The sequence below is a fragment of the Anolis carolinensis genome, chromosome 3 (assembly GCF_035594765.1).
Source record: "Anolis carolinensis isolate JA03-04 chromosome 3, rAnoCar3.1.pri, whole genome shotgun sequence".
NCBI classification, from domain to species: Eukaryota; Metazoa; Chordata; class Lepidosauria; order Squamata; family Dactyloidae; genus Anolis; species Anolis carolinensis.
In genome coordinates, this window is record NC_085843.1 from 227339299 (window position 1) to 227367283 (window position 27985).

A 27985-nucleotide genomic window follows, 5' to 3' on the forward strand; every position below is an offset into this window, starting at 1 on the left:
TAAAACAAATTTTGAATTGTGTATTTTTTTCAAATTTGATGGCTATATTTCAATGCCTGCAAGCTCTATCTTGTACCCCAATGGCAAAGCAAATATCACCTCAGTTTCTGGCTTTTATTTACTTTGTCCTTTTTTCTGTACATTTTCTCCACGTTCTTAGTACAAGAGAAATGAAGATTTACTTCCATGCAGACCTTTTCCCCTTGGCACAACTGGAAATTACAGTTGATCCAGCTCACTCGCAGCACTTGGCTATTTATTGAATTCCACAGATTATTATATAGATATTTTCCCAGTGTATTCCCAGGCAGTCTGTGATCAAGTGTTATAGCTTTGTGATCTAGTGTTATAGCTCTAGCACATTGTCACCAGAAGCCTTTATCAGAAAGCAAGAAGAATATAACTGTAAATAGAACATCTTGACCACATTGCAATCTCTATATTATAGGAATTAATTCTTTATTTGTGTCTAGGCATTCCCCATAATATAATTTTTGGCTTGCCAAGAGGCAAAGATCTGCATACATTTTATTTTGTGAAGAGAAACTATATTCACACCTTCTTTTATAATTATCCTCTTGATGCTGGCATTTTGTTCTCAAATACCTAACAGCTCTGAGTCCCAGTGACAGAAACACATTTTCTTGACATCTCCAGCAATTAGTGTCACTCTAGAAATGTAGTATGACGTAGAAAGTCACTATTAAACTGCACATTGTAATTCTTTTTTTCCAAAAAAATTAGTCGTTCATTAATATTGCTTCAGTGAGGTAGATAGTTAGCTAGCAACAGCTGGTGGGCATGTGTTTTTGGTTTTACAATGACATATGTGTTTTTTAGGTAGATGCTTTGGCATTTTGCATGAATGTTTTTATAAATATGTTCACTATAGATACAAACTCTGAGCATGTTTTATACAAAACTTACTTTTCAATATTTTCTACTTGAGCTTGTAGGTAATACAGGAACTCAAGATTTGTTTCAAAAACTTAATGTACAAGCTGAGATTTCCCTCTTATTCATAAGTGTTAAAGTAATAATAACAGGGCGGATCACAATACACATACACAGCAAACATTCAATGCTGTTTGGACAGACAGGACAGAACAGACAGAAAGGAGGTATGTTGTCTTGAAGTCCAGTTTTTGGTGCCTTGGAGGTTGATCTCGGCAGATTCAGTCACAGGGGAGTGCTGTTGCTCCATTCTCTATGACAAAGAGCCATCAGGACTTCCTCCTTCCACCTTATTTTTGCTCACCACATTTTTGGCCTTGTTCTTTATGGTGTTATAAAATACCTCCTCCACAATTTGCAGTTCCTAATTTCTCTACTTACAGCTCTAAACTTTTTTGAATTGCTTAAGTAAACAGTAAGCTGTATTTAATATTTTAACCTAAAATGCACACACTTGTATCAATATGAGGTTTCCTTTTTAGGTAAAAGCTATTTTGTTAAAGAAGGCAAGTACAAAAACCTGAAATATTTCTGCTTTCTAATGCATGTATTTGTTAGGAGGCTGTGAATTACATCAGTATTATTTATCAACCAAACACACTCTTCAAGTACCTTCAGCTTGCAAATGGCTGAATTAGGTGCTTCCTCACAATACTTGACTGCCTCACGTGACTCCCCACACAGCAGCTTTCACAGCAACATGCTCCAATGAGCTGTCAAAATAGTTGTTGCTGCAAGTCAAAGATAGCAGACAGTGTGCTGTATTGTATTTGTCTGTTTACATCTTGCCTTTCCTCAAAGCTGAAAATCAAAGAGAGCTCCATTGGTCAGAATTTGGTTTGTTGACAGTGCATAGTATGCATTAGCTGGAATTCTATTGGTAATATACAGTTGCATATGATGTTGCACAGGAAGTTGCTTGTCTGGGGATAAATCTATACTGTTACATTAATGCAATTTGAAACCACTTTAACTACCATGGCTCAATACTAGAAGTGTGCATTTTCTCATTAATCCTCATAAGTCCTATCAAATTTGATAAATTCATACTTATGAGGCGATATCCGACACATGGGCATTTCCCATGCCAAAGACTTAAGAATAGAAACTTACCAAATACTTTTTTGTTTGCATTTTGTAAATCTTGGAAGCCTCCCAAAGTCAGTTTTGTTTTCAGCATAAGAAAGCAAAGCCAAGCCAAAAAGATGGCCTTTCCTCTTTAAATTAATGGCATCTTGCCATTACAGGAGGAAAGCAGAGTTTGCTGGAAAAGAAAGCACAGAACTCTGGGAAATCTAGTTTGGGAAGGCTAGGAGCCCTATGGCAGAGAATGCAAAAGGCCCTGGCCTAAATTTCATTTCCCAGAAATCTGCTCGCATCAGAAAACCCCAATCAGGATAGGGAAGAGATTTATTCCCCTCTAGCAGCAGCCAGCCAGAGTTCCAATGAATGGTTGAATCTGCAAAGAGGAGGATTGACTGATACGCCTAGTAAGTAAGTATTTAAGTAGTAGTAGTAGTAGTAGTAGTAATAATAATAATAATAATAATAATAATAATAATAATAATAATAATAATTTTATTTGTTTAAATCATTGCTGGGCTGGGTAGAAATCCCTAAATGGATGGTTCTTGGGGGTCCCTTCCAACTCAACAGAGGAAGCATATTGATTCATTTAGAGGCTGGACAGCCATCTGTCAGGAGGCCTTTCTGCCTGGAAGAAGGCAGTTGGATTAGATGACCCTTGGGGGTCCATTCTAACTCTAGGATACTATGAAAATGTAGAATTGGTTAATTTTGGTTTCTATTGGTTAATATATGAGAGACATTCAATGAGATAACTGTTGTGGGTTTTAAAAAGAAATTTGTCAAAACTTTTTTTTAAATCCCTAAAATCAGTAGATGTATGAATATTTCTGAATGTTTGGGGGAATGATCCACTGTTATCTTGTGTCATTGTATAGAAAATTCAAGGAAATAGCTCTTGTAGTTTGTTTTAAAAATGCTGTTTATACACACTTTGAAAATTTCCAAAAAATCTGTAGATAGGTGAAATGTTCTGAAACTTGATAAGGTAACAGTGGTAATTTTGTTCTACCATTGAGAGAGAAAGGAGCCCCTGAAGTTTCTTCAATTATAGTAATTAAGCGCAATCACTAATGAAAATTTGTTACTGTCATTATAGTAATGAAATTTTCACTAACTATACTTTAGAAACACTTTGGAAATAAAACACCAGCACACCCTAATTTTGTAATAATTTTTGAAACTTTTTTTATTGATCGCACATGCCTACTCAATACCGTGGAATCCTGGGAGTTGTAGTTTTACAAGGTCTTTAGTCTTCTCTGTTAAAGAGTGCTTATGCCTCACTAAACTACAACTCCCAGAATTTCATAGCATTGAACCTTGCAAATTTGCATTGTCTGATCATTTGACTGGGTTCAATAATCTTGAAATACAGGCAATCCCCAACTTACAAACAACTCATAGTTACAAACAGGGCTGAAACAACAGGAAGTGAGAGAAACTTACCCCTAGGAAGGGAAATTAATTCCTGAAAGAGTTATCATGGCAAAAAGGTGTTTCCACTGAAGCTTTATTACCTATCCTTATTTCCACAACAAACTGAAGTTTTCAAGAACTGAATGTACCTGTTCCGACTTACTTACAAATTCAACTTAAAAACAAACCTACAGACCCTATCTTGTTCATAATTTGGGGACTGCCTATAATGAGCTAAAATAACTCAGCTGACATGCTTCTTCTACCTCTGAACCACTTTTCAGACTCATTTACCACTTTTTCTATTATCTCCTGTTGTTTCCGAGGTAACCATGAATAAGTGGAAGGTTTGATGCTCTCCAGCAATATTGTTTCTATAGCTTATGACATGACAGTGATAATGAATTTTTAAATTATTTAGGGTTGGTACGAACACTAGTGAGGAGAACAGTTTCAAAGGTACTGGAAACTTTATCACCTTAATGTTTCATTCAATTAGACTTTGTTATAAAGGAACATGTAGGAGCCAAGAAAAAGGAGAAGTGATGGAGAATGGATGGACTGATTAACTGGATGATTGGTTTTCACAACAGTTATCTTTCAGACTTTATGGCTTCACAGACTTGTGGCTTGTTGTTTTGCTTTTGGACAATTAGAAATAGCAATTAACTGAACAACTCAGAGCTCTCAGGTTCATATTTGATGCCATCATTCATATTTCTTTTGATAACCTTTCCATATATATTTCTCCTTATAAGACTTATGTTGTGTAAGGACAACAGTTGTGCAGATGTAGTCTTCATGTTATTACACATGTAACTACTATTTTGGCTATCCAGGGTTATTTTTTTTGCTGTAAATCTTTTTTATATAAAGGGTGGAGATTTAGTCACTTTTGTTTCAAGATTCTTTCTCTGTGTGTTTACAGTTATCAAACTACGAGCTACATTTATACATTGCTAAAAAGCCTGGGAGGATATAATATAGCTGCAATCATACATATAAACAAACTGATATTGCTTTTCTAATGTTTTATCATGCACATGCCAATTGCTTACATAGAAGGTAAAATATTATAATGAGCAAAAGGAAATAATAATTGCATCAGAATGGAGATGTTCCTGTTCAATAATTAATTTTGTAAAATTTTCTCATAAAATGTAAGAAAATGTAAGATCAGAAATGTTGTTTTGGAACACATTTTAAAGTGAACCAAATCAATTCCTACTTCCTCAAAAGGCACACAGATCATAAAACAGCGAACCTTGAAACTGAATATGCCTTTGATTTTTGTGCTGCACTTTGCAGTTCAAAAATGCATATTTTATGGATTCAATTGAATACAAATGCTTGCAATTTAAATTCAAATTGTGAGGGTTTTAGAAAACGCAGAAAACTTGACACATATGCAGCTGACAGGAACTGCAAACAGGCTTTTGGATCAATCCCTAAATTAAATAGGGAATATAGTACAGAAAGAATTAAAGGAGGACTAAAGGTATAGAGCAAGGGGAATTGTCTTACACACAGTTGGATGTGAATGTGTGATTCAAGCGTGACCGTAAAAAACTTCTAAAAATCAGGAACATAATTCCACAATATACCTTTGTAGTTTTAACACATTTTGAGTGTTCTTTACCATTGATGTACTAAAATAATATTTTCTGACATACAGGACAAGCAGCTTTCAGTTTCCACTAGAGGTCAGTATGATACCTACTCACATAAGCTCACAGATGTGTTTGAGTTCAGACTTCCTTTTACCCAAATACTAGTCTCTTCATTCATACTCTTATTATTCTGGATTGGAATACTGTCATGAAATAAACATTCCTATTGAAATCCAAGACTGAATATTTCATTTTATTTCCATATCTATTAAAATATCCCATGTATACTAATGATTAGGAAGGGTAATTTTTACATGTATTTATGTCACATCTCTGTCTTATTGACACTTGGTTTTTTTTTTTTACCTAAGCTAATTCAGTTCAGTAAGGTTTACTTAATTCAAAGTAAATCCAAATTCTCAAATAAAACTATAGTCTTTAATAAAATATACTAGCCACCTATTGATATGGTCACCAGAAAATTCTATAATAGTTCTATTTGTGATCAATGCTATAAAGCAGGCATGGGCAAACTTTGACCTTCCAAGTATTTTGGATTTTACCTCCCACAATTCTTAACAGCCAGTAAACTGGTTGGGAATTTTGGAAACTGAAGTCCAAAACACCTGGAGGGCCGAAGTCTGCCCATGCCTGCTATAAAATATTGTCCCTTCACCTCCTGTTTGACATTTTGATGTCTAGTTCAGCATGAAAGTTTAATATGGTCCCAGTGATTCTGTGTGCACACAATTGGACTGACGCCCATGATTGGCAATGATATAAGTCTGCTTGTGTGCATACTTTAAAAATGTAAAGTAAAAGAAAAATCCAAAGTCACTGTATACCATCAATATTGAAAAGAAATTTTTTTCTATTAAAGTTCAGCATTATTAACAAATATTTCAAAATACTGGAACAGAAACATTCATCTCCAATGATATTGCTATACAAAATCAATTTAAGCTAGTCATACTCCAATGGGAAATTGTTGTGGGAACCTAGCAAAACAAATGGGAATTGAATTAGAATACAACACAAATGTCAGGGAATACTTATTGTTTCATTTTGATGAGGCTTTAGAAAGATTGCAGAGTGTAAGCAGCATTCTATCTCAGTCCTATTACAGTACACAATCTCTGAGGAAATACTTTGAGGGGCCATATTACTTGAATTATTTTCACCAAACACTAAGAAATGAGAATAACAGACTAAGATTATTTTGTTTTCCTATTGACCAGCTACATAGAGCAAATATGAGAATGGTATAATAAAACTGGCCAATTGGGTCCCAGATATTTTGCTGCCTGGAGCTCTCATCTGTTAGGACCAAGATATCACAATTGTTTGCTACAGAGCCTGCCTTCATATTCCTATCCTCCATCTTCAAAACACTCATATTTCTGTTTGTGCATGGCTTGCAAAGCCAACTTTTCAACATCTGATTCCTGTATCACTTTCACTTTGTGGAGGGGGGAGGGTGTCTGTCTTTTGCTCGGATTTGGCATTTTCCTTTGTCATTACTTTACATATAACAATATTCAGTTGTAATTTCTCTGACTGAGCTTTCAAAACTGTCACCAAATTCTCTGTTGTCTGACAGTCTTGCTAATTCAGGTTCCAGTGTCAAAATTCATGTTGAGAAGCTTTTCCCGGTAAATTTGAAAATTGTGAGCTCAGTGCTCCAGAGGTCACCACCTTTCTTTGCTCTCAAACATGGCCTTGTTCCTTGATTCAACTCAATCACATCACCATCTCTTTAAAACCAGACATGATTCCATTAACCTGATAGAGAACATGTATAGTAATGAAAGATCCTGATTAAAGAACAAATAAATCAGTAGCCTGGAGAAAAAACTAGAGGCTTCAAAAAACTAGAATCTTCATTCTAAATTAGAAACATTATTCAGCATGCTAATTTAATCTGGGGAATTTCTGAGAGTGGACTGGTGGGAAGAAAAGAGGTGGAAAAACATCCCAAAATTATCAGTTTACATCAGAGAGGGGTCAGTCTTGGTAGATAAGCAAGTTGGACTGTTTGGGTCCTTCAAACATTCTAATCCTATTTCTGATGCCCACAGTGAAGCATCCTTCAGTAGTAAGCACTGTTGTTTTTCTAACAAGAAACATTCTTAGAGGCATCCACTTTAGGCTAAGCTGTCAGTTGGATCTTTTTAAAGAGATGAATGCAAAAGAGAAGCAAAGTCAGAATTATGCTGTAGGGTTTTTTTTCCATGGACATAATTTAAAATAGCATTGCTGTCTTCAAAGAATGATTTTATTTTTGTCCTTACCACTCCAGTCATGTAAATTGGAAGCCACAGATTGTACCTTGTATTTGGTTATCTTCAATTCATTTATTACCCCTTGAGCGCAGAGTACAGTTCTGTGGCTGCCATCCAAGATACCATTTCATATTTTGTTGATCTGCAACCAAGCTGGTGTTTCAGCCAGGGAACCATAACAGGCCACCTGTCCTTTTGGAAAATTTGGCACTACATAGAGTTGATGTTATGGAACATTACTTCTCATGGCCATAAGTTCCCTGCTGAACTGTTGCTATACTGTTGCTATTGTTCAGCTTTCACTTAAGAATACTTGTTGCCATATAACTTAGATATTCAGGCAGCTACCAAAATGAGGATGGCACCATTGCACTACTCTAGTAATTTTGCACATGTATCTTTTATGGCCAAATAATCATTATGCTTGGCTGTATGTAAATGTTCTTTATGTTTGTTTACATCTCCAACTGTATTTTCTTAATAGGTCTTTGAGCTTCACAATGCTTTATATGAGAATTGCCACAATAGGTAGAAAATGCCTGCTGTTTGAAAAAAAAATGAAAATTATAGGGAAAAAATCATATGGATCTGTATCAAAGACTTAGGACCTTGTCAGACATGCCACTGAAATTGTTGTGAATCGCTGTGTTTAGGTAGTGGTAACGCAGAGGACGTGGGGGCCTGTCACCTCATGTCCCATTCCTTGGTGGTTTCTCCCCTTCCTCATCACATAAAGGGAAGTCTATTTTCAGCGGCTTGACCCATCTTTCCTTATGGAAAGATGGGGAGCCTGCCAATGTCCGTCGCTGCCATTTTTCAGTGGCAGCACTTCAGCCACGGAGGTGCCTGAAAAATAGTTATCCAGGGTATGATGAGAGACATCTGGCTCTGTGGCTGAACCTCAAAAATCTGCCAAACCTTTCTCTGTCAAAAAAAACAAAAACATACATGTGAGGGGATCCTTAAATAAGAAGAGACTGAGCTATAGAGAATGTTATTTTAAAAATCCTAATAGCTCTACCTTTGTTTTGTAATTATAACAAAACTTTGAAAAATAAGTTTATCTTTTTCTGAGACAGCACGCTGCCAGGACCCTTCCTCCTTGGAGCCAGCCAGAAGCCATCACACAACGTATGGCAACTTCTGACTCCATGGAGGAAGCATCCTGACAATGTGGTAGGATGCTTCCTATGGATCATGGGAAACTTTCCATGTTCCGTAAAGAACCATGGGGTGAGCATAGGGGAAATCCACGTGATTACACTTCCCCATGTGTGATGGGGAAGCGACGATGTGAACGAGGTGAGGCACAGGATGCCAGGATTGCCTCGTTATCCCACCGATTTGCCACAGGGGCTGGCAAATTGCCCCAGGGGTAACCAGTCTGGAAGTTGATTGTCTTCTTGTCTTTATGTTCCCTAATGTTTTAAGATTCCTTTAATGTTCTGATACATTGATTGTTATTATAGGTATCAGCAATCATTTCTAGTTCATTTGGGTATTTCAGTACTCCTTGGCTGTAGGCATATAAACCAATATGTTTATTGCTAAAATATATTTAACATAATCCCTGATTTGTTCCTGTTCTCTGTGCTCGTTCTCCCTCTCCCCCCTCTCCCTCTCTCTCTCTAAATGAATTTGGCCATAGCAATTGAGTTTGTTTTTAAATAGTCCATTTTGTATCTTTTGTATGTTATTTCTAACATCATCATTGTTATTTCAAATACATTGCTGGGTAAGAATTTTGCTGTTTTTTTGAACTTCATGAATTATCAGCTTGTAAACCGGTTTCCTAATTATTATTGAGCCACGAATAGTTCTCGAAAGCAATCCTGCATATGAAGGGCAAGTACCAAAAGTATTTTTAAAAATTCATTAAAGATAATAAAAAGATGATAAATCTATTATACTGAAAAGTGAGAGTCAGATAATGTATTCCCATCTGAGCAGCATTACAGATTTAAACTAAATCAACAAAATAAAAAAGAGTGAAAATGGCTATAAAATGAAGGGAATACCTTCATTTCCTGATAATTTCTCATTAACCTTTGAAGGCTTATTTGGGGGAAAGGATATTAGGTGATTACATCATGTGGTGAATCTGTTCATGAAAATAGATTTTATATAGATCTCCCCCACAATATGATATTTCTGACCTCCATTTAGTTTTTAGTAAAATATGAAAGATATTGTGGATCTTTTTGTATATCCATGAATGTGTGAGACATGGAACATTTCTGTTAAAAAAAGAAGAGTGTTACATCTTTAAAAGACAGTGGTTAAAACTGTGATAGAAGCTTTATGTGTGTGTGCTGCACTTGGCAAAGGGATTGAAGGTTATATTTTCTAGAGCCTTTTAAAAACCAAATGGACAAATCTTACAAGTAAGCTGCTAACACTGGTGCCGATCTGAACTTGGAATGTGGATAGCAATATAATTTGAGTGTGATATTATAGATAAGTGTGGTGCTAAGAAGATGAGTTCAAGGCAACTTCAGATTTAAATAACCTGAATGAAGATATTTTGGGTTGAGGGGTAGACGAACCACTATTATTCTTACCATATGAAGTTATGCATGGATGGCAAAATTGAAGGCCTTTGTATAGATTGTCAACTTGACATTGTTGCTTCCTTAAACTTTCATATGTTTCATCTCCAACTGGTAAGGTAGATTGATGATGAAAGAATTTATTCATAAGGATCCACAGATACAAATTTGTCAAAAGAAGGCTATATTCAACAACCACCATTGGTGATAACATTTAAAAGACTTGGGAATCTGTTTGAGACAACTGATTTGTGATACCTTCAAAAGACAATGGAATGTTAGCTACAGTGTTTATTTTTATTACATTCTGTTACCAAATAGGGACTTGTCAGTTATGAAAATTAGTACTTTTAACTTCATTTGTGCAAGAAAGAATATTTATTGATCGATCTCAGTCAACAAAATATTTGGACTGCCATGACAAGAGGATAATGTCATAACTGCATTGAGATTTTTTACATACCTTTCTTTTACTATTGCTTATTCACAGTCTTTACCTTTGTGAGAGTCCTTGCATCATTTTACAGCTGAATTTTCTTTATTTCCTTTTTCCAGATTTCAGAAGTTTTGGCTCAGAAATTGAACCAAAACTCCATACAATTTGACTTGAAACCTGGTGTTAGAATCTTTGTCCATGCTGCCCATTTAACAGCAGGTTGGTATTGATTCCTGAACATTTCAGCTCATGTTGCTAGCACAGTTTATTGTCAAGTCTTCACTGCAATGCTATAGAAATGCTCTATTTTTAAATACCTGAATGCTTTTTCTATTATGGTGTATTGAATGTAATTTAATGGAATCACTGTCAGACTTACAGTGCAATTTTTGTGTGTCTACTTGAAGGTAAGCCACCTTAGGTTCAATTATACTTAATTCCAGCATGTGTGTATAGAATTGCAGTCTCTACAAAACAGTTCTCTGTTGTGAACAGACAAGTGCCTTCAAAGACCTTTGGCAGAAAATAGCTCTTTCTCATCTTTAAGAAGGTGGATTCGTCTATAAAATTATGTGACTTGATATTGTATTGACTAATGTATGTTTAGAAATTTTAGCAAGAAAACTAACTCAAAAATGATGGGTTGACTTATCTATGGGTTAATTACCTTCACTGAGTAAAATGGTAAAAGGTGAGAGCTTACTCTGTCCTGGGAGAACTAAAAAAGCACCAAACCCCTGTACTTCTTCTGCTGTGCCACTGCTTCTGGCCTTTTTCAAAACCTGGACAGGGAAATGGCAGTGAAGGCAGTCAAGGTTGTCCTTTTGCATTACCGTTGGTGATTTCCCTTCTCCATAGAATGACTCAACTTATCAATGAGCCTTATAAATATTCATAATTTAGGCCCCAGAACCTGTTCTCGACCCACACACAGGGAGCACACTACTCCTCTGTTACGTCAGCTCCACTGGCTGCCGATTAGCTACTGAGCATGATTCAAAGTGCTGACTTTAGCCTATAAAGCTCTAAATGGTTCTGGCCCAGCTTACTTGTCTGAATGTGTTTCCCTCTATGACCTACCACATAGTTTAAGATCTTCAGGGGAGGCCCTGCTCTCGGTCTCACCAGCCTCACAGGTGCAGCTGGCGGGGACGAGAGACAGGGCATTCTCAGTGGTGGCTCCTCGGCTGTGGAACTCCCTCCCTAATGACATCCGGCAGGCTCCATCTCTTTTGAGTTTTAGAAAGAAAGTGAAGACCTGGCTATGTGAGCAAGCGTTCAAAGAATAAGTTTAGTTGGCTTCGACTTGGTCTGGACTAAGGTTTATGTACAAGGTTTTTGTGGATGAATGGCTCAAGTATTTTGTATTGATTTAAATCTGCATTTAACTGCTTATCTTTTTATTCTTTTGAATTGTTGTGTATTGGCATCAAATTCCGCCAGTTTTGTAAGCCGCCCTGAGTCCCTTCGGATGAGAAGGGCGGGATAGAAATGATGGAAATAAATAAATAAATAAATACATCTGGTAATTATTCCCCTTTGGTTTTTCACTTGTCTCATTGGCCTTTCATTGACCATTTCATTCAATAATGTTATTAATTATTTTCTATCTGGAAATAAGTGTTCAAAATGTGCAGTAGGAAACATTCCCTATACAGTTTTCAAAGATTATCGGTAGTTGAGGAATTATACTGAGAAGAGCATGCATGATATTTTTTTCTTAGAATTAGTAACAGAGGTTTTTTTTATCAGACTCAGCTTCTCCTTGAAAGCATTTCTCAACACCCAAGAAACAGTGTTTTTACATTATTTTTTCAGTGTTTGTAAGCATTCTTTACATTCCTACACAATAGTATTAAATTGTTCCCAGAATTTTGGATTTTATTCCATGTCCATGTTTGGAATAAGTATATGTATACAACTTTGTTGGTTGTGTAGAGATGGTTTCCAAGCAAATATGCCTTTACTATTTTAGATCCCCCATAGTGTACCCACTTTGAAGAGATTTTAGTTCTTACTTACACAAAAATGATAAAAAATACCTGCCTCCATAGTGCAATTCCCTTTACCTACAGGTATTGTATCAATTTGATAGATAGGTATATAGGTAGACAGACAACAAGATAATTAGGAACTTTGTATAAAATAAAAGCTGAGAATCCAAGCTGAAGTATGAGGAAGACAGACATGCTGTTTCCATGACATGCTGTCTATATATAAGAAAACAACTTCATTGTTTGTTTGCTTTTCACTGCAGGAACCTTCTCAGCTTGCAGCCTCAGATTGGTTTGCTCTGCAGGAATACTGCACCTACTTTCTGATTGGCTTCTTCTTTGTCACACTGATCAAGTCTGATTAGAAATATCATGACTGTGAGTAGATTAGGTCAGAAAGAGCAAATGATGAATGTGTGAAAGATTCAAATATGAGCAAAGTTTTTATTGATTTCTGCATTCCTCAGTTTCCTACTAGTCTGGTTTATAATGTGTAATGGGGTTGGCTCTGAAGATAATGATATACTAGTATTCTGCCTTTGCAGATAATGATGCTGTTATAAAAATAAAGACATATTTGGTGATAATAGCGATGATGATGATGATCATGTTTATGATAATAATAATTATCATCATCATCATCTATTTATATAATGCCATCATTATCTGCAGAGGCAGAAAATATTATCTGAAGACACAACCACCATTAAACAACATAAACCAGACTAGTAGGAAAGTATTGAGGCATGGATAAATCAATAAAAAATTATCTCAGATCTGAATCCTTCCAGCATTCATTGTTAATGCTCTTGTTGACTTAATCTCTCCTTCCCTTACCCTTGCCCCTTCCCTCCCCACTTCTTCAAAAGTAGATATTAGATGATGATGATGATGATGATGATGATGATGATGATGATGATGATAATAATAATAATAAATCTTTATTTATATTCTGCTTTTCTCCCTCATGGGACCCAAAGTGACTTACAACATATTAAAATCACATAAACAACAATCAAAATATATCAATAATAAATATAAACATAAAATAAGCAAATTTAAGGAGCAACTACAACGTACATTCACTTTCATGTGGCATAATATCAACATAAATTGCACTTTGCTCCAGTCCATAACATATGATGTTTCCTGTCACTTGAGATTAATTTCCTTCACTAAAATCCTGTCTAAACACGAAAGTTTTTAGTTGGCTCATAAATGAAGAAAGGGAGGGAGCTGTTTTAATTTCTTTTGGGCGGGTGTTTCACTGGGTCGAGGCAGCCACTGAGAATGCCCTCTCCCTCGTTGATGTGAGAGTAGGGCCTCTCCTGAAGATATTAAATCCCAGGATTTGCAGTTTAGGGAGGGATAAAAACAATCCTCATCCAACGAGCTCTAGTGCTTCACCAACTACAAACCCCAAGATTCAGTTAAAGTAGAATCACAGCACTTTAATTATATATTTTATGTCTACAGCTACAGAGGGTTTTAATAAGGAAGGTCCTTGAAAAAAAATGCCTTAGATATTTCTAAGATAGTGTGGGCTGGTAGGCTAAGTCTAGATTTGATTTTCATTTCCAAACAAACAATCTTTTGTGGGTGGTGGAAATCTCACCAAAATAAATATTTATTAAGTGGGAACTGAGAACTATCTCTAGATAATATAAATCATTTTATGATCAACTAGGATATTTATCACACATGGCAATTTTTCCCAAATTAAGGATTTTCAAGTGTATTCTTTACTGTGTTGCAAAGAAGCCATGTTTTTGGACAATGCCTGCAACCTCCCATCAGAATTACAACATGGTTTAACTTGAAAACACTGTAGTGTGTTCAATTAATTCATTGTTGGTTGTTACCATTTACTTTGGTTTGATAAAAGTTTCTCTATTTTAGTATGTGTCCTGGATCAGTACTTCTCAGGTTGATATAGGGGATATTTTTTTTCCCCACGGACTGGCACCATATGTATGCCCATTGACTACAAATTGTTCTTTGTATTGCCATTGAATTGGCAGGGAATGGCTCATGGGTTGGCACTACTCCATGGACTATCACTTTGAGTAGCACTGTCACTCAGTTTTTTAAAATTACTAATTTTAAAATTAGTCCACTGTTTCTTGGAAAAGCTGGTCCTGCCTCGACCAGTGATTGCAATACTCTGTATATACTCACATATCTCTTCACCTATTACTGTGGTTTGGATCTTGATCATATGCAAATACAAACTTTAAAGCAGTGATAACCATACACAGTACACAAGATACATGCATTTTTTGCTCTTTTTAAAGAACGTTAAATTTTTCATCCACTAAAATTACTGCTATGATGATGGATATTGTAATGCAGGAACAGCAAAATTGCATATTTCTTCAATAGCAACATGCACTAGGAATGACAGGACTTTTCAAAACAAAACACATACTGTCTGCATACTTTTATTGCTGCCAGTTAAAATACAGAATGTCAGTGGTACAGGAGCATTTTTTTAAAAAAGGAAACATTTTGGATCATCCTCCAAATTTGAAAAACAACAGAACTAGAATGTAGCTCTAAAGGGGATTCATTCTTGAATTGTGGACATCCCAACTTTTGTTCTAGAGCCTCAGAAGAGTAACTATAGAGATTTAAAAAGTTGCATGCATCATTTCGCAGCTACTCTATGTACGTGCAATATTGTCTGCAATGCTTTCATTTATTTAACATTCAACTCCCAGAAATCCTAATAGCTGGTAAACTGGCTGGGGTTTCTGTGACTTGTAGGCCAAAAACATCTGAGGACCCCCAGGTTGAGAACAACTGCCTTAAGTAACCCTATCATGGGATTTTCATGGAAATATTTATTTCAGACGTGGTTAGTCTTTCCCTTCTTCTAAAGTTGAGAGATTACGGCTTGAACAAAGTTGACTAGTGGTTTCCATGGCTGACTAGAGATTTGAACTAAGTCTACAGAGCTGCAGTCCAATCTTGAAGCCAATACTACACCATGTTGTTTCTCTATCAATGTATGGCTGCTAAAGCTTATAATTTATAATCTTTTATTTAGCAGAATATTTGGGACCTGATGCTCTAAACCTTTTTCTGATTTTTCCAGCCCCGCTCATAGATGTCACACCTAGCCACAGTGGTTCAGCTATGCTGATGCTGTTATCCGTGGTATTTGTGGGATTAGCAGTATTTGTAATCTACAAATTCAAAAGGTATGATGTCTTCCTTCTTTCCTTACTGTTCTTCTGGAAGGTGTGAAAGCATACTGCAAAAAGAGCCTTAGCGTACACACCAACAATGGTTTCTGTTAATGTTTTAGGAAGATTCCGGGCATTAATGTTTATGCAAAGATGCAGAATGAGAAAGATCAAGAGATGGTCAGTCCAGGCAGTCAAAATGAAAGCATTCCTAATGTCCCTCAAAGGGAGCTGATGACCCCAGAGCAACTAGTAGATGAGAAGTTGGAGACCCGGCCCATAGGTAAATGAATTACAGCACCCAAAAATTGGTCAAAGTCTGCCTTTGGATTGGCAAAATCTATTCTGAGTCTCCCAACCTTCTCTGCTAAAACACTCACTATTCTCACTGTTCAGTTAATCTCTCTAGATTGCTCTAAACTAATTCCAAAATCTTTCCTCTTTCTGTTCTGCTTAGTGAATAAGAAAATTGACATTGGCATTTTGTCTTCACTATAATCTCTCTGTCTCTGTCTCTCTCCCGCTTATAAATATGCACTTGTATGAGAGTTGTGTAGTAAAGAAAATATTTTATAGCTTCTTTCTAGTTTCAGCCATGAAATTCAATTGTGATGATAAAATTGTACTAGTTACTGGGCAAAGTTCAAAATCCTCCTGCTATCCTCTGTTTTTTATTTTAAAAACTATTTCTAATGCATAAAAGCTTTACTGTTTTTGGAAAAAAATGACTTATTCCCACCTCACATTTTAGGGAAAACCCATATATGATACATGATAAATGTTTAAATCCATATAACAACTGAATATAATAATAAAGCATCCGATAAATGACATGCTTCCAGAATGTCATCTCACAAGCAGCCATGTCCCACTAACATTGTAGTTAACTACTAGTCTTGGAAAATAAACATGCAGAATTATTTTCTGTCATTTGACTTCAATACCATTAGCTGGAAGAAGTATGGGAAAAAACAATGTTGAAAATCACAGTAGTCTGAGAAGTTTGGAGATGCCTGAAAAAAAAACCCTTAATTATTTTGGTTCCACAAAATAATGTTGTGTGGGTTAGATTAAGATTATAGACCACTTACTATAATCTTAAAGCCTCAACTAGTAGTCCTCAATAAATGAAGTTGCTTTTGGCTGGGTATCTGTGGAATTTCATCAAATACAAGACCCTGAGGATTGCAGTCAAGACAAACAGAAACAGAACAAACTTTGTGTCTATGAAGTTTTGTATGAAATTGTGATATTCATTAGAGTTTAAATTACTGTAAGCATGTGAGCAATAAGACGACAATAAATTTGGCACATATTTGCACCTGATCAAAAATGTAGGACAGCCAAAATATGACAATATTCTCCCCAGCTGAGTACATTATTTATTTATTTATTTACAGTATTTTTATTCCGCCCTTCTCACCCCGAAGGGGACTCAGGGCGGATCACATTATACACACATAGGGCAAACATTCAATGCCCATAAACACATCAAACAAAGGCCGAGACAGACAGATGCAGAGGCAATTTAATTTCTCCTGAGGGGATGTTCGATTCTGGCCACAGGGGGGAGCAGCTGCTTCATCATCCACTCTGACGGCACTTCCTCATTCCAGGTCGTAAATTAGTTAAACTTTCCTCCCCACTTTTTTTTATAAGTGGTACCTTATTTCCTACTTGATAGATGCAACTATCTTTCGAGTTGCTAGGTCAGCAACGAGCAGGGGCTATTTTTTATTTTTAATTGACGGGTGCTCACCCCACCACTGGCTGGTCTCAAACTCATGACCTCATGGTCAGAGTGATTTATTGCAGCTGCTCAACAGCCTGCACCACAGCCCGGCCCCAATACAGGCTGATGGGATCTGTATGTGATTGATTAGCTCATAAGAATCTACCTACTACCAAATCAAAACATTGATTAATTTAGAATACAGTCAGCTCTTCACATTCACAGGTTTGACTTTTTTGGATTTGATTGTCTCCAGGAATTTCTAGGTCTTCCAAAACAATTCTGTGGTCAATGTCTGGTGGAAGTTAACCATAGCACCATGTTAGAGGATCTAGAGGTGCCTAGAAAGGCGTTCTCTTGGGTTTTAAAAATAGCTTTTTAAATTTACCCTTTTCCTGCTTTCGTCTGTGCCTGAACCCCAAAGTAGTGGATATGAAGGGATGACTGTAATATTTAATCTTTTTACCTGGGTCTTAGGGAGATATCTTTTTCTGCCCATCCCTTTTAAAAAATCGACTAGAAATGCCTGGGATTGAACCTGGTATCGTCTGCATTAAACATAGACATTTTTCTAAATCATGTTTCTGCTTACTGAATGCTGAATGTATCCTTGTCCATTGTGGATGAATATTGAATATTTCCTTATTTAATATTGTGTATTTTTCTTGATTGAGATTCCTGGTTCTATTTTACCATTTTGGCTATTGCAAGACCTACTCTGATTTAGACTTATAATTGGACTTAGTCCTCATTCAGTATGAAAAAAGATAGACCACAGTGTTCTTATTGATTTTTCTCCTTTTGATTCCTCAGTGCAATACACCTTTCTTTAATTGCCTGGGGAAGAAATCTAGGAAATGAGATTTTATTGTCAGGGTTAGGTGAAAACAGCATATATTTGAAGACTGATAAATGGCTGTTCAAGATGTGCCCATTTGTTCCAAATGTTCTCAGCACTCCCTCATCATTTGAGGAGTCCCATATTTCCAGCTGAAAGTCACTGACCTGTACTATACATATTTTTGGCAGTATTGAAAATGTAATATTCTGCCAGAGATATAAATTGGATGACTTTTGTTTCTTTTTGCAGAGGTCCAATACCCCGTTAGACCTGGGCCTTTCAGGAATGCCTGGATCTAATGGGATATTTCATTAATTTGAAACAAATCAAGGAAACTTTTGGTTTGTTTGTTAATTTATACCAGAGGCATTGTTTGGACACCTCTGGAAAAAGCCAAGACAGGTCCCGCTTTGTGTGCCTGTCTGGATGGGCCCTTAATCTCTAGGTCTGTCCCCATATTTGCCTGAAAAATGAACAACTCTCAGCTTTATTTCAGCCTTGAAACCACCTTGGCATAGCAGATTTGGATTTCTTTGTCCTCTCCAATCAAATTGAAGAAGAATTGTAAAGCCATAAGAATGTAAGAATAAAAGTAGATGTCAAGGGGGAAGTACATTCATTAGGATTAAACTTTTCCTCATTCCTGCAATTTTATTTTTCAGCAATAGATGTTTTAATAGCTGATCAGGCATTATTAAGTCTATTTGACTTCCAATGATCAATCACAAGATAAAAGCATCCTAAATACTAGTCAAGTGAGTTTTCATGTGCTATGACAAACAGACATCTTTCACCACTTCTGCAAATGAAAAACATGATAAATGTATTATATAGGTTAATAAGCTCAAATCAATTTAGTGAACCATTAGAAAACTGTCACAAAGAAGTGATTTTCTCAATGTATGATAAGAAGTAAGAGCTCCACAACAGGGAAAAGTACTCAATTTATCAATTCTTAAAAAAAAGAAACTAATCCTGAGCATACCTTTCCTAATCAAGTGCATGCAAATATTTATTTGTTTATTACTATGGGGCTTCTATTTCTTAATAATCTTTCCTTGCTTCTCTCCTTGCACCAGTGGAATAATATGCAAGAATTATGCTTTTAAATCCTCTAACTGTTTCTAGCTGGGGTTGTTTGTAGGGTTGCCAGATTTCCAAAGACCAATTCTTGTACACAAGAGGCTATTGGGAGGAAAATTTCCTGGACATCCTGGACGCCAACCAACGAGCGTGACCAGACAGCCAAGGACTGCCCAGCGTCCAGAACCAGACAGTGCATAGACTGTTGCCCTGCCGATGAGCATGATGGCGGTCAGATGTATGAGGAGCGCTCGCCAAGCGCAGGTGTGCTGGGTTTGCTGACCTGCCGACTAGTAGACTGGCAGTCAGCTAAGTGGAGGGGGTGGTGGTCTAGGCTGCTGTCTATGTGGGGAACAGACCAAAGCCTTGGTGTTGGGGAAATGAGTAGGCGGTTTGCAGCCCTTTCAGAGCTGCCAGTCACAAGACTTGACTATGAACCTTGTACTGGACACTGGACAAAGCTGGCAATTCCTATACTGTCTAAGTCAACCATGGATATCTGGCAACCCTATTTTGAATCTATCCCTTGGCTTAATCCAAGACAATTTCAGCCTGAAAGTGGTTTGCAATGCCGGGCTCAGCCTTAGTCATTGTGTATGTTTGTGTGTGTGTATATGTATGTTCTAAAAAATAGCATGTGATGATTATCCTTCCTTCTCTACTGTTGTAAAAACCAATTCCAGTATGTCTGGGATTAAATTGTTTGTATAATGTAGCACTGTGTGTGGATTTCCGCTTACACAGAGGAGCTATTTTCTGAACTTGAGTTAAAAGACATCCTAGTGTACTTGTTATTTTCTAGGAGGCCTTGCTTGTTTTTGCCTCTTGTGGACCATAAATGCCAAATAAATAAATAGAAATTGGAATCTGCACATGCTTCATATAGCTAATCTATTTCTCAACTGTTTACAAAATGAAGATGGATTTTCTGCATTTTATCATGCTTCTATAGATTTGCAGAAAATTTGTATAGGGAAATTTGAAAGAGGGAAATTCAGAAATATCCTTAATACTGATTTTTCCTATTTGACAACTAACAATTTGTTTGCGAGTTTTGTAGGCTACAAAGCCTGTCATGTTTGTGTGATAGGATCTAAGGTCTTAGTAACAAAAGACATTAGTTAAATGTCAGCATAAATTCAATGGGGCAGGCATATTTTCTCCTAGAAAGTCACAACTTCAGTTGAATTCAAAGTGAATTTTGCTAAAGGATTAGGATTCAAAATAACGGATTTTCGGACAGAAGAAACATCTTCATGCTTATTCCACTTATTTCTCCCTCTGGAGAAATTAACTACCACCCATTTAGCACATATCGTGTGTCTCCTCTTTGGGCAAAGACAAATGCCTCTTCAGATTGTCAAAACTCAGGGACCTTGCATCTTATTTCAAAAGCAGTTAAAAGCCTTGCATATTTTCTCAGAGGAACACAAATGCCCCAGTCATTTTTTTCCCACATTTTCAGTCATAGTTTGACAGGTTACAATATAGTTATTAGCACAGGAACAAGTAGTTATGAATGTATGAGCTACTTCTGGAAGGAACAGCAGACATTTGAGGTGCAAGTGTATATTTGTAAGCAAAAGTCCAAGGTCCAAGGCAAATGGCAAAATATTAAGATGCTTTCAATTTCCTTGGTAACTGTATACCTAACTCTCCTTTATTTTTCTTCTCTCTCTCTCATTTACTCTCTGCCACAGGAAGTATTTCCACAGTTGCTGAGCCTCAAAGCACAAAAGAAATCCCCACTTGTATAAATGTTTGAAACAAGGACACCAATCAGTCTCTATCCCCTTTACCCTTAAATATAAATATGTATATGTATAAAGAAAGAAAGAAACCAACTGCTTTTGGACTTTTTGATTCTTCTGATGACAAAAGGGTTTTTAGCTTTAAACCTGTGCATGTGTATGTCATTTGGATAACATATTTGGAACTGCAGTGTACAGGTACTCTATTTTAATGGAGTAAAAGGAAAAGGAAAAAATCCTCTTAATTCTCTTCTCTCTTTTTTTCTAATCAAGGTTTAATTTGTAGATGATTCATACTGATATAGGCCAAGAATTTGCATGGGGAATTTGGGGGAGGGCATGAAGTGGGGTAAAGGTTATTGACTTTTCCAGCATAATTTTTGTGCTTTTAGCACAACAGGCTTGTAGGAGGATTTGCCACCAAAGCCTACATTCCAAAAATACACCCAAGAACTGCCCTCAAGTTTAAAGGCATCACAATGTTCTCATGGGTTTTGCTGTCTTGCCATTTTCTTGTTTTTTTCATCTCTTTTGTCTACAATAACTGCTCTAACTTCTTCAGATATAGAGTAAGTCCCCAAAGCTGCTCAGGTTCCTTTCATAATAGAGTATTATACAGAGGTATAACCCATCTTTCTAGTACAATGAAGAAATAGTTCCCTCACAGTCACAAGGATGAAAGCATATACACTATTTTATGTCTGCCCTTAGAAGACACCATCTTTATGAAACATTTCACTGTCTGTTATTTTGTGGGACCCTTTTGAGAGAGGAAAGAGTATGTTCTTTAGCTCCACATAGTAATTACATGAATGGATTTAAGCTGTTTTTCTAACATCCAAATCATTCTGTTCTGACAATAGTATTTAAGAAGGGGAAAAGTGGTTCGGCAGAAATATAATTTCATTAATGCATATTTCCTTTGTTCATACTGGCCCATAGAGGCACTTGGTGAAGCAGTGTGATGGTTGGGATCACTTTTCACCTTCTAGCCTCTTAATATTACTTCTGCTGCCACTCCTAGTCACAATTATATAGAACTGGCAACACTTGGCAGTTGCCATAATGCTAAAATATATCAGGGATGTGACTAGAATCCTAAAGATTGCTTTCTATTTTTTTCACACAAAATAAATGAATTTTTGACCCAATCTAATAAACTTCAAGAAAGTTTATATATTAATCTTTAGAAATCTTCTATGATTTTTGTTACAAAATTTGGCATCACTTATGTCTATAGTTGTAGTATTCAAAATGATGGGAACAACTTAGTCTGATCACTGTATAGTAAACCTCATAGTTCTAATAGGCCATAGAAGTCCAATATTAGTGAAGTTATTTTTATAGGTCAATTTGAATGTTTTCTTTTTCTTATAGAGTTTGACCGACAGCTAATTTTAAATGACTTTTTGATGTAATTTTTTCCCTCTTGGTTGGTTACAATGTAGTGTAATGTATAATTGCTATTGTTTATTGCTTTTACAGTCATATTTATTAAACAGATTCTGTCTCTAAAGGAAGGCACTGATGTTTCTATTTCTCATTTATCTCATTGTGTTTGGGTGTAACTTCATTTTTTTATTTATTTTTAGATTATTTAGGGCATGTCATGATATCAAAAGAAAAAGAATATCTTGTGACACATCTCCACATGCCACTTGTGCCAGGACCGATCTGAAGTTGGGACCTTTGAATCAGCCCTGGGGAAGTCCATATAGCCCAGCATCACCCTACTAGGTTTGGTCCTGCTATAGGAACATACTATTCATCACAATCCTGTCTCCCATCCTGGTGGTGAAAACAGAGCATGAAATTGCTGGTGGTCATCACTCACCACAAGTGTGGACACTGGCTGGAGTGCCAGTTATCAGAGAGGGAGAGAAAGGAGGGCTTTCAGACAAAATTCTTGAATTTTGAATGCTTTCAATAGCATAGATAAACACATGTTTAAATCACTACCATTGACATCAATGGACCAGTTAATAACACAGGCCTTCAATCAAGAACAAAAACAACTTTATTCAAACAACTTTATTCAATAAATATTTTGAATTTATTGCAAGTCTTCACCCCCCCCCCCCCCCCGCCGCCTTTTAGGGTATATCTACACTGTAGTATTCATGCAGTTTGACACCACTTTAACTGTAATGATTAAATGCTATGGAATCGTGGTATTTGTAGTTTTACAACGTCTGTAGCTTTTTCAGCAAAGAGTGCAGGCTCCTGACAAAACTTTAAATTGCATAATACCCATATCTAAGAACAATATTCATGACTGAAGTAAGAATGGAAAGAATGTCCATTATTCATTTCCTGGCTGAGAAAGGCGACTCCTGCTGTTTCCAAAACCCTTACCGGGAAGAATAAAAGTAATTATGAGACTGCCATAAGATCTGTGATTCTTCCACATTATTTATCTGTGTAAAAATACCACTTTTTCTGCATTTGGGCCCGGGCTGTGGCGCAGGCTGTTGAGCAACCAGGTGCAGCCAGTGCAACAAATCACTCTGACCAAGAGGTCATGAGTTCGAGGCCAGCTCGGAGCCCCGTGTTTGTCTTTGTCTTTGTTCTATGTTAAGGCATTGAATGTTTGCCTTATATGTGTAATGTGATCCGCCCCGAATCCCCTTCTGTAAATACTGTAAATAAATAAAATAAATAAATATATACATTTTCCATGCAAAAAAAACCCCAGTGTTTCTTGCACAGAAACTAAATTTTGGATTATATGGCAGTGGACAGAATGGAAATTGTCTGATTTGATAATTTGGTTCATATGGCAGTGTTGATCCAGCCTAAAGAGCTAAGGCAAATAGTAATGACGAGCAAAAAAGGATTCCATCACCAAATAGCAAACAAACCTCTAGGTTCAGATCATACTCACTGAAGAATTATTAAATAGTTCAAAAGTATAATTATATACAGTAGAGTCTCGCTTATCCAACGTTCTGGATTATCCAACGCATTTTTGTAGTCAATGTTTTCAATATATCGTGATATTTTGGTGCTAAATTCGTAAATACAGTAATTACTACATAGCATTACTGCGCATTGAACTACTTTTTCTGTCAAATTTGTTGTATAACATGATGTTTTGGTGCTTAATTTGTAAAATCATAAACTAATTTGATGTTTAATAGGCTTTTCCTTAATGCCTCCTTATTATCCAACATATTCGCTTGTCCAATGTTCTGCCAGCCCGTTTATGTTGGATAAGTGAGACTCTACTGTATATATATATTCTAGGACCCCTTCTACACTGCCATATAAAATCCAGATTATCTGATTTGAACTGGAACATCATACCAGTGTGGATGATGTAATAATTTGGATTATATGGCAGTGTAGAAGGCGCCTAAGATTCATATAATGGCTTTGATATTATTTCAGACAGTTAGAACAAAATTCAAAGAATGCCAAATAATTAGTTTCAAACCCTGACACTGATGGTTCTTTGGTTAGATTGGTGATGTCACCTGTGCCTGAAGTCAGTGAAGGGCAGAATGAAGATCACATTCGATACTCATCTTGGGTCTCCAAATATATTGTTTTCCTCTATTCAGGAAGGAAGTACAAGAGGATGCATTTTGCATCTTCCCATTTGCTGAATTATTCTCACATGCTGTGAGACTAACTATATATTGGTTTCCACTGAGAAGGGGTAATCAGTTTCCAAGCTTCTTAGAAAGTGCTTTAGCTTTCTAAATTTCACGTCTGCTTTGCAAATTTCATATCCATTAGCAATTTTGTTTCAGAAAATACATGACATGCTGCTTGGACAAAATCTTTACTTAGGGCAAGCACTAATATAGGAAAGTACTAAATGAAATACTGAATATATAGTCCATCAGTTTCATGTAGTGTATATGAAAAAAGGGTTAAGAATCCAAAGAAATCAAGCCCATAACTGCCAGGATATTTTGCTGGACAGATACAGACTGTCTACATTATAGTATGTCCATGATCTCCATGAAGTAAGGCAGGATGGCTAGCCATTGAAGAGGTGCACTGTTACCAAATGGCTAAGCAAAGTTGAACTTAGAGCAATAATATAATAAATGTCTTCATGAAAAATAGAGTTAATTCTGATCACCTTTTAATGGGTTAGGGGCTCCTTAACATTTGATGAGGATGTTGCCAGTTATGGGGAATTGAGTTCAAAAGTGCATGTTCATGTAGCCCATGTAAATATAGACATAAATGATCAATTGTTAAGAGAATCACCCCTTTAGATCTTATGACAAAGCTAAACAGAGAGGTTTTCAAAAAGATCAGCAAAGCATTAAGAAGGGAGAAGAGGTTGCTTTGGATCAAACTTTTCAAAAAGGGATCCAGCTCAATTCATATAACTGAGAGTAGTATTCAAGAAGGCAATAAATTTTGTTTTGAATTTAATTTTGTTTTGTGTTTTCTATGTATCAAATGGGGTGTACGTAAGGCCTGTACTAAAGAATTTACCTATTACTCTTACTACTTTTTTCGATGATGAATAGATTTAAATGCATTACCCTTAACTTGAGGGGTATGGGGTCTAAATTCAAATGTCAGAGACTGAGAACATACTTTAAAAGGTCAAGACCAGATTTTTTATTTTTATATTTTGCAGAAGACACACCAACAGAAGGAGGGTTGTAATGAAATTAATCTGGATTGGGTAGAGCATTACATAAAGGGATTTGGAAGTTCTAAAACTAGAGGGGTTGCATTATTGATTTCACGAAGCGTGGGTTTTAAGACTGATTTAATAGATAAGGATGATAATTAAGGGTGCAGTAAATATTGAGGATTACCTACTAGTGAACATATGCCCCAAACTGTGGCCAAAGGGAGTTTTGCAGAAGAGTCGATGAAAGGATTAGAAAAGTACAAACAGGCAATATGAGAGTGGCAGGGGATTTTAACAACATTTAACCAGGAACTGGACTCATCTTCATGAAAGGGAGGGGATATACAGGCGAGATATGATTTTGTTCAAATTATTAACAATTATAACTTAAAGGATGTACTGAGAATAATAAAAGGGGATGGAAAGCTACATACATATGATTCAGCTGTGCAAAAGGTATTCACTAGATTGATTATATATTTGTATCACCACCCCTAGCAAATATGTTAATGAAGTCACAGTAAATTTAAATTCTATAAGTGATCACTGGGATGTGACTAAGATATTAGAATATTAGACTGACTATAAGCCTATGAAAAGAATGTGAATGGATATAAATATTATTAACTAGAATTCTATAAGGGAGAATATTCTTAGAGAATGGGCAAAAATTTGGGAGACAAATTTAAGGGAACCCCCTTCATACGAGGTGCTCTGGGATGCAATGAAAGCCATTTTGAGAGGATTGTTTAAATATTCAAGAAACAGGAAAGGGAACATGAGAATCAACTGATAGGAGAAAAACTTGAATCAATGTATTTGTTAACAAAGGTTCTGAATATTATAAATAATATCTCCAAATTAAAGAGAGTTGGAAACTAAGGATATAGAAAAGGTTAAAAAAGCTAAAGATGTAATGGAGACATGGCTTAAGTTAAAAAACAAGATATTTTCAGGAGTTTCTCCCCTAATCCCAATAATTTTACTGGAAATTTTTCCGGAAGACCTGAGAATTAAAGTTAAGAATAAAAAAATAATGGAGGCAGAAACGGCTCCTTCTTGGAAGGATTGAATACAAAATATAAGGGGCAAATTTAATAAATTGGAGAACAAAGTGTCCTGAATTGGTTTGAGAGCCAGAAGTTATATAATTGGAAAAATGACTGATTGGTTAGGTAAAAATCCTATATGTGGTAAGTTAAATAAATATGAAGAATGTTTAAGCAAACTTAAAAAGCAATAAATATCAGGGAAATAACTAAATGGGAAAATATACAATGGATATATAATGGGTTAATAGATGAGGAAATAGGGCTGAAGTTGTTAGAAAAGGGATGGGAAGGAAATCTAGGGCCATTGACAGATCTTGACTGGAAAAGGGTTCTAAAGTGGAGAGTGGTTAAGAATCTGTTAATAAAATTAAAAGAAAACGTGAATAAAGTTATATGGAGATGGTATACAACACTGGTTAAATTACATCAGATGGATAAGAAGCAAAGTAATGATTGCTGGATATGTAGTATGGATATATATTTTCATTTATGGTGGGAATGCTCCTGCTGAAGAGTTTCTGGAACAATATATATATAAGGAAATAGGTAACATTATAGGACTAAACAACACCCCACATGCTAAGTTAGAATTACTAATGGATGCCACAAAATTGAATTCAGAAATGGATAAGAAAGAATTGGTGATTGTTTTACTCACAGTAGTGAGATTTACCATTGCAAGGAATTGGAAAATAGTAACCAATCTCATGCTGGAAACATTGTATGGGGAGGTATGGAATGTAGCTTTAAATGATAAACTATCAATGGAAAAGAGGGTGTTTGGGGGAAAATTAAAATATCAGAATTAGACTCATATTGCTAGGCTTTCATTAAATATATTTTAGAGAGTGATAAGGGAAAACTATACAAGCCTGTTCGTCAGGAATTTTGGATATGACATTTGTTTAGTGGTTGACTCATAAATGTATGGCAGAGGAAACAATACTTGTTCAGGCCTAGGTAGTGGGGTTAAGTGTTTATAAAATGTATTCATCTATTCTTTTCACACTGTTTGAATTAAAATATTTTTTAAAAGGAAAAAAATAAAGCAATACGTAATTTTGACTTAAATATCATTTATCTTATTCTAAAGGAGACTTGGTAAATGATTATCATGGATAGTTCCATACACATCTTTTGATTGAGCTGCGCATATGCTTAGAAACTATGAAATAGATTCTGAGTGGGCAAAATGTAATATCAGATCAGCTTTTCATCTTCCTATGCAGCTTTATTAGTGTTCATTGGTACACACTGCATAAGTGAATCAACAGTACTTGCTAGATAAAATTCATCTAGAAGGTCATTAATATTTGGTGGTATTCACTTTGTAGGTAACCAATAACCATACCATTCTAAAAATTATATGTTCCATGATAGATCAATTAAACTATTGTGAATC

General features: G+C 36.0%; 1 protein-coding gene across 4 annotated transcripts in view; it reads left to right on the top strand.

The window, feature by feature from the left end:
- Nucleotides 1-22449, top strand: part of sorcs1 (sortilin related VPS10 domain containing receptor 1) — a 597151-nt gene extending 574702 nt beyond the window's left edge. Inside the window, exons 24-28 of one of the 4 annotated variants that reach the window (XM_062976275.1) lie at nt 10456-10555; nt 15428-15533; nt 15641-15801; nt 19236-19438; nt 20875-21018. In XM_062976275.1, the coding sequence (XP_062832345.1) occupies nt 10456-10555; nt 15428-15533; nt 15641-15801; nt 19236-19375 (507 nt within the window). In that variant the 3' untranslated portion in view covers nt 19376-19438; nt 20875-21018. Of the gene's footprint in view, nt 1-10455; nt 10556-15427; nt 15534-15640; nt 15802-19235; nt 19439-20874 lie in introns of all 4 variants that reach the window. The other 3 variants (XM_062976277.1, XM_062976276.1, XM_062976278.1) reach the window with 3 other exon arrangements.
- The last annotated feature ends 5536 nt before the right edge of the window (nt 22450-27985 follow it).